General features: G+C 36.6%; 1 protein-coding gene across 1 annotated transcript; it reads right to left on the bottom strand.

Moving 5' to 3' along the window:
* Nucleotides 1-833: 833 nt before the first annotated feature.
* On the bottom strand, nt 834-9128 carry LOC306865844 (ferroxidase HEPHL1-like; the record flags this gene model as incomplete). The annotated part of the gene is made up of 19 exons (XM_079410672.1): nt 834-910; nt 995-1157; nt 1280-1419; nt 1644-1863; nt 2431-2537; nt 2723-2848; nt 2936-3075; nt 3150-3357; nt 3443-3655; nt 4191-4335; nt 4499-4704; nt 4796-4927; nt 5043-5182; nt 5286-5457; nt 5796-6050; nt 6197-6385; nt 7042-7254; nt 7331-7575; nt 8962-9128. The coding sequence occupies 19 exons, from the start codon at nt 9126-9128 to the stop codon at nt 834-836; spliced, it is 3258 nt and encodes a 1085-aa protein (XP_079266798.1).
* Between the last annotated feature and the right edge of the window lie 1373 nt (nt 9129-10501).

The raw sequence follows: 10501 nt of genomic DNA, 5'->3' as shown, positions 1-10501 counted from the left end.
GGAACAAAAACAACTGCTCACCAAGTTGCATAATCTCCAATCAGCTCACACTTGTTTTTCACTTTAACGCCTTGCTCTGTGATTTTAGTTCCTTCTCACGTTGGTCAAAAGGAGCCTTGCGAAATTCATGATTTTACCCTTTAACGTCATTAAGAAGGTAGATCTGTATTTATTATCATAAGATTTGTAAGCTAACAGAAATACCTAGATTTTTAACTCTTTATCTTGATGATGAAAATTGTGCCTTTATTGTAACTTCAGAAGTACAAATAATCAGCTTTTTTTCTTTTACTACCATTCAAAAGTTTGTGGTTAATACAATTTTTTAATAATTTTATTCCTGGATAAATGAATGCAGGAAAGGCGCATTAAATTTAAGTACACTGTTACAGAAATGTTCTATTCCAATTAAATACTGTTCTGTTAAACTTTCTATTTATCAAAGAATCCTGAAAAAAAAGTATAATGGTTCCCCCAAAAATCTTTTTTCAACATTGACAATAATAAGAAATGTTTCAGCAAATCAGCATATTTGAATGATTTCTGAAGCACTGTGTGACATTGAATACTGAAGTAATGACTGCTGAAAATTAAGCTTTGCCATCAGAAGAATGAATTACATTTTTAAAAAATGTTAAAATTTAAAATTGTTGTTGTAAGCTGTGATAATATTTCACAATTCTGTTTTACTGTATTTTGATCAAATAAATGCAGCCTTGGTGACTTCTTTTAAAAACATTTGAAAGTCCTACCAGCCTGAAACTTTTGAATGGTACAGTGTTAGAAATAAATCTGTTGAGATTGTGGTCAAGAAGTATATGTCCACAGAAAGATCAGCATTTCAGTATGAGCATGAATGTTGTGAGCAGAAAGCAAAGAATGCTTAAATCTGTCCTCACTCTGCCACCACCTGGGGAAGAAAAAACCACAGACATCATATCTCCAAACCGTGAGTACACATTTGTAAAGTAAAGCCAATAAAATGGTATCTCACCTGATTGGGGTTTGACAATAAAAGTCGTCTCCATTCCAGCACGGATGTGGTTAGCAACATGACAGTGAAGAAGCCACGTTCCATTGACCTCTGCCACCATCTCCAATGTCTGAAATGTTCCTGGGATCAGGTCATACACATCAGTACGGTGAGCCTCATCTGCCTGAGAAAAATAGTCATGATAATGTTTGCATTTAGTGTTTGAAAACTGCTTGCGAAAAACACTGTAGTAATTTCATTGAAAAATTCATTTTATTTTATTGAATCTGATTGCGTATTGTGCACCTGGTAGGTGAAGGTCTCAGCGTGAAAATGGACGGTGTGAATGTCTGCTTCATTGCCCATCCCAAACAGGTGCCAAACCACCATTTCACCCTCCACCATTTCAAGACCATGAAGGTTTGCATAGAGCTTCCCATTGATCCCTGTCAATAGTGGCAGAAAATAAAACTCTGAGACAAAATTACACTAATGTAGTTTCTAGAAATGTCCTTTTTACATTTATACTCTGATGTACAACACAAATAGTAAATCCCATTCACTCCATCATATATCTAATAATGCCTCCTAGTGGTCATAAATTGACTGTTAGCATATCACAGCAAAATACTTAACTAGGGTTAAGTTGCATTTACTCGTGAGTGCTCACCATACATCTTGTTGCTTTTCTGAAACTCAGCATCTCTCAGAAGAGGTTCTGAGCTGTTGTAGTAGGACTGAATGTTTTCCTCCAGGTACCAGGATTTATTCTCATCAAACACCATGAAGAGGAGAGAAAATTCTCTGTCCACATCCATTCTCTGTCTGTCCTGGTCCAGTACACCTCTCCTGCAGATTATTAATGGTCCAATGAGACCACTGGCTGTGTCCTATAAAATATTACAAATGCATAAATAAATATTGTTTGTGATATTACTATTATTATTACTGTCACAATAAAAAGGCAAAGTAAATAAATAAATAAACAACAATAACACTATTATACAGTATAAGAAGAACTATTTTAATATTAGAACTATTATTATAATTCTTATGACATTCAGTAAGGAATTCAAACTCTATTTATGTTATTAAGGGGGGCAATTGTGTCCTAATGGATAGAGAGTCAGACTTTTAACCCGAAGGTCGTGGGTTCGAGTCTCAGGTCCGGCAGGAATTGTTGGTGGGGGAGTGAATAACCAACGCTCTCTCCACCTTCAATACCACGACTGAGGTGAGACCCTTGAGCAAGGCACCGTACCCCCAACTGCTCCCCGGGTGCTGCAGCATTGGCTGCCCACTGTGTGCTCCAGGTGTGTGTTCACGGTGTGTGTGTTCACTGCTGTGTGTGTGCACTTGGATGGGTTAAATGCAGAGCACAAATTCCGAGTATGGAACACCATACTTGGCCACACGTCACTTCACTTTCACTTTTCACTTTCACGTAAGAGCTTTACCTTAACAAAGTCCACAGATGAACGGTAGGCAAATGCAATGCAGTTTGGGTCAGACACTCCTGGGCCGGATTTCACTGGAATGATCCACCGGTACTGAGTCATATATCCTGCAGTAAAGAGTTTAATTTGCATTCACAGCAAGAACATTATGTGTCATCTGTGTAATGAGTAAACATAGCAGAAGTCAGGTAATGCTCCAAACACACAGCTTTATGAATCCCTGAAGGTGTCTTTGTATACATTTTACAGGTGAGATAAGGAGGCAAATGGTGAATGTTTCAAGTTCCTCTACCTGGCATGACAGCCTCTGGTTTAGAAGTAGTCCTGACTCCATGTGCCTGTATTGAGTAAGGATGGCGGGCTTTGTTCATAAATGTGATTAGCAAAACCTGACCTACTTCAGCTCGGATTATAGGTCCTATAAAACACACCCAGATTATCATATTCAAATGAGGAAAACCTGATATATTAAGCAAAACAAACATTTGAATAGTTATTAAGTCACCTAAAATCTCCAAGTGTTCCTCTTGAGGCTGTCTCAGTTTCCTTGTCCTGAAGGTGGCATCAGTGTATTCTCGATAAACTGCTTTCTTATATCTGGAGCCTAGTCTGTTCTTTCCCGTCCCCACAAACAAACTGCCAGGACTGAGACAAGAATCTGGTTACAAATCCCATTCAAATACTGCAACACCAGCAAAAACTACTGTATATTAACCGACCTGTTGTCCTCAGTTGCGTTGAAGTTCTGCAGCTCCCAGGTGCGATCAGGTGAGTAGTCCCACTCTACCTCTTCAGCACAGATGAAATACTCTACTATCTGAGACTCTAACACTGAGAGGTCCTCATCTTCTGAGCCCATTACTCTATACAGCTGTCTCATCCCACCAACATAGTGATCAGAGACTAGACAGCTCACCTCAAATACACCTACAATCACATGAAATATCTAGAATGTGCAAAGCAGACTGTTGCTTATGTTTTTGTGTGTGTGTAGATAGGTAGATATACTGACCACTGACATCTGGTTGCATGGACACTGTGACTGTAGTGTGTGGGAACAGGCTCAGCGTGTCACGGTTTGTTCCCTGTCTCTGGAAGGTGTTGCCTTGGAAGTAAATCCCATGCATGTCCATCTCTGTGCCAAGTCCCATGAGGTGCCATCTGACCTTTGACCCCTTATTCATCTCAAGGCCAGGCAGGTTCCCATACATAAAGCCGTTCACAGCTACAGTACACAAAATCAAGAAAGATCTTGAATGGATTTTAAACTTTCAGCTGATATTTGACCATTACTCTGGGTCATCAAATTTCTTAAATTGGGCTTCGGATTTTTAAGCCAAAAATATGCTTCATTCGTCTGTTTTGTCTGTCTGCTATACTTCATTTCGTAATCTCTCTGTGTATAGTATTGACTTGAAGCTGATGTTTTAAGTAATTTATTAATTTGATATCATTGGATAAAGTATTAAATAGTGAAGATCTTAAAAGGAAAATGAGCGTCCGGTTTAAGACTACTCTAGTAGGTGGATATGTTATTTCAAAACTATACTGTCTGACCAAAAACCAGACAGATTGCCACCTTACTAGTTGGGCCTTTGAGTTTAAGAATTACTTATAGAAGATGGAAAATACTAATTAAAACAACAGAAGATGAAGTATAGAGAAAGTATCACAAATTAGTCATAGCATGCATGTGTCAAGTTTGTGATCAGGGGTGTATAACAGAGACGGAACGTGTGTGTGTGTGTGTGTGTAAATACCATGCATTTTATTGGTCTCCTGAAACTCCATATTCTCTAATTCTGATTCATTGGTGTCATATGTTTCAATGTTCTGATTCAAGTACCAGCTGAGATTTTCATCAAACACAGTAAACAGCAGAAAAAACTCCAGATTGACGTCTTTCTGTAAGAAAAATCATATCATACATGTGTATCTACATATAAAAAGTAATTATTTTAAAATACAATTATGGGTGATGTGCATATGGGTCAAGACGAGATTTAATATGAAAATTATTTTGAATATCTCTTTTCATGGGCTAATCCAGCACCCAATCTTATTTTACCTGAGCACCTTTGGAATCCAGTGCATCTTTCTTACAAACCAGCAGTGGGCCTATGAGACCAGAATTGGTGTCTCTGACTGGATTGCTGGAGGAGAAGTACAGGTAGGAAATACAGGGAGGGTCACTTTCAGATGGTCCCTCCCTCAACTGCCACCTGTAGGTGAACGTTTCACCTGGCTGAACCTGATATCCTTTCCTTTTTATACCTACAGTACATTCAAAGACATTTATCTCTCTAGAGAAGAACAAACCTTTTGATTGGCATAAGTTAGCCATATGGTGTAAAACAAGTCTCACCATCTTGATAAAAGACACCCTCAAAGGGTTTGTCGTAGTGGAGTCCATGAGGCTGGATACTGTAGATTCTGTCAGCCTTGTTCTTAAACATCACCTGAAGGGTGTCTCCAACTTCAGTCCTCAGTACCGGACCTACAGGCATCATGATAACTAAATGTGACTGAAAGGTTTGAATCAAACTCATAAAACACTTTTTAACTAACAGAAGTTTAAAATATTAGTGGCAGTATAATGATTAAGATCTTACCCAAAATGCCTAGATGATTCTCAGCACTGGTTCGTTTTCTCTTTAAGGTGAAACTCTTATCTGTATATTCTCTGTAAACCACTTTCCAATACTTTCCACCAAGTCGGCCACCACTCATCCCGAAGAAGATCTCTGAAACGCTAAGGACAACCAAGAATTATTATTATTGACTTTATATTCAGTTCATAATGGTTTAAAGTGTATGTAAAATGTGTGAATGTGAAATATAATCAGATATTAGACCTCCCAGGATTGGTCAGCGACACATTGGTCAATTTGTCCATCCCTGATGGTGCGTAGTCCCACCGAATCTTCTCAGCGGCAATGAAATACTTCCTAATCTTCCCACTGAGATGAACTGTGGAGTTCATCTCATCCTTGCAGGATGAAACTTTGAACAAGGCCTGCATACCAGCTGTGGAAGACAACATGGAAGAGCATAACTTATGTTCAAAATCTTGGTCATTTTGTTCATTTCTTTTTTGTTCTAAATCAATAAAATCTGACTGATTTTAAAATGAAATGAACTTCTTTAACTCAAATAATCTTAAACATGCCACATAACCATCCTTAAATGAAGGAGCCCATCCTAAAATGTATATTTTCATGTATGAAGACCTATACTATACCAATATAAATATTACATTTAATTTAGATTCTATTATGTACATTTTTTCTACTCAGTATAGTATTTATTTATTCATTCATTATTATTATGTTGTCATGTTATCAACATGCTAGGTCAAAAATTACCTTTCAGATGATCGTTGACTTGGCAGTTCAAGAGCCACGTCCCTATTGTTGCAGGGACCATCTCTGCAGTGGCAAAGGTGGCAGAAAACAGACTCAGGACATCCACACGGTGCCCTCGGTCAAGGAGTGTGTGTCCGTGGAAATAAACAGAGTGAATATCAATCTCGTTTCCCATGCCAAAGAGATGCAAAGCAACCGTGTGGTTTTGGCAAAACTCAATGCCCGGTAGGTTGCCGTACATGTACCCATTGATGGCTAAAAATGGGAGAAAAATTACGTAATGACTCAAACTGTGTAACTTTTTAAACTGTGTTTCCATTGCAAAAAATTCTCACCACACCATTTTCTTTTTGTGTTTAATGGCTGAACTTGTACTTCATAGTAAATAGTCAGGTATGTACCATGCATCATGTTGGATTCTTGGAAGTCTTCTCTGGCAGGGTCCACACCATATGGATCAGAGCAGAAGGCCTGGATGTTCTCCTTCAGGTACCAGCTGATGTTCTCATCCACCACACTGAACATGAGGACAAGTTCCTGGTCCACATCATCACGTTGATTTTGATGGTGGTCTGAAGTATGCAGGGTTCCTGAGAGCGACATTTTTTTTATATACAATTCAGTATATCCAGTCTACTTTCCTAAAGCTACAAGAATACTTTTTTTCCACAAAGAAAACAAAATAACTTTATTCAACAATTTCTTCTCTTCTATGTCAGTCTCAGTCGCACATTCAAGAGAACACCACAATGTATGTGTGCATTCCTCTGATTGAAAACAAGGTGCAGCATATCCAGGTTGTACGTCAGAACGCCGGTGTATCCATGTGTCATAGTACTCTCGTGAACGCATGTTGAAGACAAAAAAAGAAGAAATTGTTGAATAAAGGTGTTTTTTTTTTCATCGCACACAAAAAGTATTCTCTTAGCTTCATAACATTACGGTTGAGCCACTGCCGTTACATGGACTATTATAACGATTTCCTTACTACCTTTCTGGGCCTTGAAGGTGTCAGTTGCGTAGCTGTCCATGCAGAGTCAGAAAGCATTCGGATTTCATCAAAAATATCTTATTTTGTGTTCAGAAGATGAACAAAGCTCTTACAGGTTTGGAACAACGTGAGGGTGAGTAATAATGACAGAATTTTCATTTTTGGGTGAACTAATCCTTTTAAGCAACACTAGTTGACATTTATCTAAAATGTTTTTTTTTCTTCTGACAATCAGAATGTCTGTTTAAGCTTTACCTTTCTTACAGGTGAGAAGGGCTCCAATAAGCCCAGAGGAAATGTCTTGTGAAGCGCTGACGTGGGAGTGGTAGGCCCAGGTCAGGCAGTTGGCATCACCCTTTTGAGGAGCATAATCGGGCTTCACAGTCCAGATGTAGGTGTACTTTCCACCCGGTGGAACCCCATCATCCTTCTTCAGAGTGTCTGAGGTTCCGTCTGGATACAGTGCACCTAGTTGAGACAGGAGGAAGTCAACACAAAATATTTGAAATATATAAGAAGCGAATGAGAGAGAAATAGGTTTTACCTTCTGAGTCCTTCGCATAGAAGACACCGTGAGGATGCATGGAGTAACGTCTGGAGGCAAAGTTCTTCAGGTGCACGATGATGACATCATGGACCTCGGCCCTCAGTATGGGGCCCAGATAGCCCAGCCAGGTGGGTTTGGGGATCTCTTGAGAATAAGAAGCATCCGTGTACTGCTTGTATATCGCCTTTTTGTACACACTGCCAATCCGTCGAGGTCCACGCTGCAGGAATACCGATGCATACCTGGACCATGAGAAAGATAAGACTATTTTCCAATATAAGCCTAATGGAATTATAAGAAATGGAGGAGATTATTGTAACATTTTAAAGTAAAATAAAATTGGAAAATAAATAGGCAATTCAAGAAAACAACTTTGAGAAATCCATTATAATGCATAGAAAATACACCTTTAAAGGTATTTTGACCATTAAACATTACAAATCCATCACTGAAATGTGTCAAATAACATATGTTGTGTTGTGAGCAATGTATATCTAATTACTAAAACTCAAAAAAAAAATGCAGGGAAGTATTTTTAAAAAATCTTATAATATGTCTTTATCTTCAATAGGCCTTTATTTGTGAAAGAGTGAAAGAGTTTAGTGTGTAAAATCCAAGGATGGTAGTGGAAATTGGGCACTGGTACCAGGAAAGCTATATCAAATATCCCCCATATGAATACAGTTACAGGATACCAAACTACCAGACATTGTCTAGAAAAGGTCAGTCCTCAAACCTGTCTGGGTAAACAAGAAAGAGAGAATAGCTAGAGTTTGGTAGCTGAGTGCAGAGTAAAGGTGTAGGTGGGAGGATGCCAAAAAAAAAAAAAAAAAATCTCTCAAAAAGAATCATGTGACGGCATGTCTGGAGTTTCCAAAAAAGGCATAATAGCATCCCTGATTTTGTGGTCTGATAGTCCAAGATTGTCCCAGAAGGGGTCTGATAGTTTTTTTTTTAGTTTTTTTGCCAGTTGATGCCGTGTGTGTGGTGCAAATAAATAAATAAAAAATGTAATAGATAACTAGACAAAAAAAAAAAAATATTATAATAAAATATAAATATCACAGACAGCTGAATTTCATTGTATGAACTGGAAAAGAGTGGATATAGAATACTGGTAACACTTTACAATAAGGTGTCATTTGTTAATGTATTAATTAACATGAACAAACAATGAACACTATATTTATTACACCATTTTTGTTATCTTTGTTAATGTTATTTAATAAAAATACAGTCGTTCATTGTTTGTTTATGTTAGTTCACAGTGCATTAACTAATGTTAACAAACAAAACTTGTGATTTTAATAATGCATTAGTAAATGCTGAAATTAACATTAAGATTAATAAATGCTGTAGAAGTATTGTTCATTCAGGAATTTTATATAAACTCAGTATATATACACACTATACATTTTATGGGCTATTTTAAAGAAACGCTTAAAAGTATATAAACATTTACTACTTTGTCCTGTTTCAATCAGATGTAACTAATAAAAAAGTTTATAGAGTGTGTGTGTGTGTGTAATATTTCTATATGTTAATATAGTATTAATATATGTTCTGTATTAATATATAGAAATGATAATAATAATAATAATATAATAATACATAAATAGTAATCTCACTCATCCACTGCAATAGGTTTCCCAATTATCAGATTATGGCCGCTCGGTGCGTAATTCCAATTTTCCTCTTGAATTCCAATGTAGAAGGTTCTGTTGATTCCAGACACTTGTACTATCACAGCACAAAAAATGCTCAAATTTCCCAGACAGGTCCAGAAAGTAACCATAGTCTCAGAAAAAACACGACTGTACTTGCTAAAGTCCTCAAATGATTCTCAGCAGGAACGTTCTTTGTGGCCCTGCGTTATTATGTGACAGCAAAGACATTAAGATGAGCAGTCATGAGCCATGATGACAGCCTTCTGGGATTCACACACCCATGAAATTCATGGGAAGCCCTTCCCTGCCGGAAGACTTCATCTGAGACGGCTTGCTGTAATATGGTAGCTGGTTTGTAGTTGGTCATTAGCTGATTCAAGCTGGCTATTAGCTGGTGCAAACTGGTAAATCATCTTAGAATAGCAATAAACAAACCAGCTTGTCACACTAGTTTAAAGTGGCCAAGATGATTTTGAACATGGACAACCAGCTATAATGACCAGCTAGGAACCAGCTATCATGTTCCAAAACACAGCAACACATTGGATTTTAACATAAGTTTTAACAGAGTTTTAATATAAAAATCGTATGGCTTGCATAACTGCATTTCTGTTGTATATATGAGAGTCTCTATAAGAATTTGATTCTGTCTGAATGATAAACTGAGATGTCTGCTATTATAGCCTAATTGTGATTCGGGATTTGTGAGACAAAAAAAATATTATTGAGGGCAAGGGTCACATAAAATGTTTTGTCCCAGGCCCCATGAACTTTAGCAATGACCCTGCTATCTCCAGTATTACAAATTGATATAGTTAATATTGAATGTCATCTATAACGCAAACATATCCAATATTTTCTACAACACATGTATTTTTTGTGTTTATTTTAAAGTCACAGAACTATGGGAAGCACATTGCCGACACAAGAAAATAAAATTTTGGTAAATCACAATTATGAAATTAAAAATCATAGGTCACAACTCATAGTTATGAAATTAAAAAGTCAATTATAAAATAGAATGCACAATTATGGCAAAATTTGAAATTATGACATTAAAAGTCACAGCTATGGTATTAAAGTCATGCATTTTTGTCTTTTAATTTTTTTTCTTTCATATTTTGACTTTTTATGTAATAATTAGGACTTTAGTCATTATTATGACTTGTATGCAGGTTTTATGTAGTTGTACTACTGGTATGTTAAAGATAAAATAAAAAACGCATAAATAAAATAATAATAATAAAAACTGAATGTATTTTATGCATGTTAATTGCCAAGGCAAAAATTTTTATTTAGTTTAATTTGATGTACTAAAATATCAAACACAAAAAATATATTATCTATATAAAAGTATATAGAAGTAAAAGCACAATAAAATGATTAGACTGTAACTAAAATTTAAATGAAAATATCTAAAATAACTTTCAAAATATATATATATATTTATATATATCCCACTATATTAGATGGCCTGAACTACTATGCATTTACATTTAAA

Source organism: Barbus barbus (genome assembly GCF_936440315.1).
Source record: "Barbus barbus genome assembly, chromosome: 47".
Taxonomy (NCBI): Eukaryota; Metazoa; Chordata; class Actinopteri; order Cypriniformes; family Cyprinidae; genus Barbus; species Barbus barbus.
This window is presented reverse-complemented; position numbering and strand designations above follow the sequence as displayed.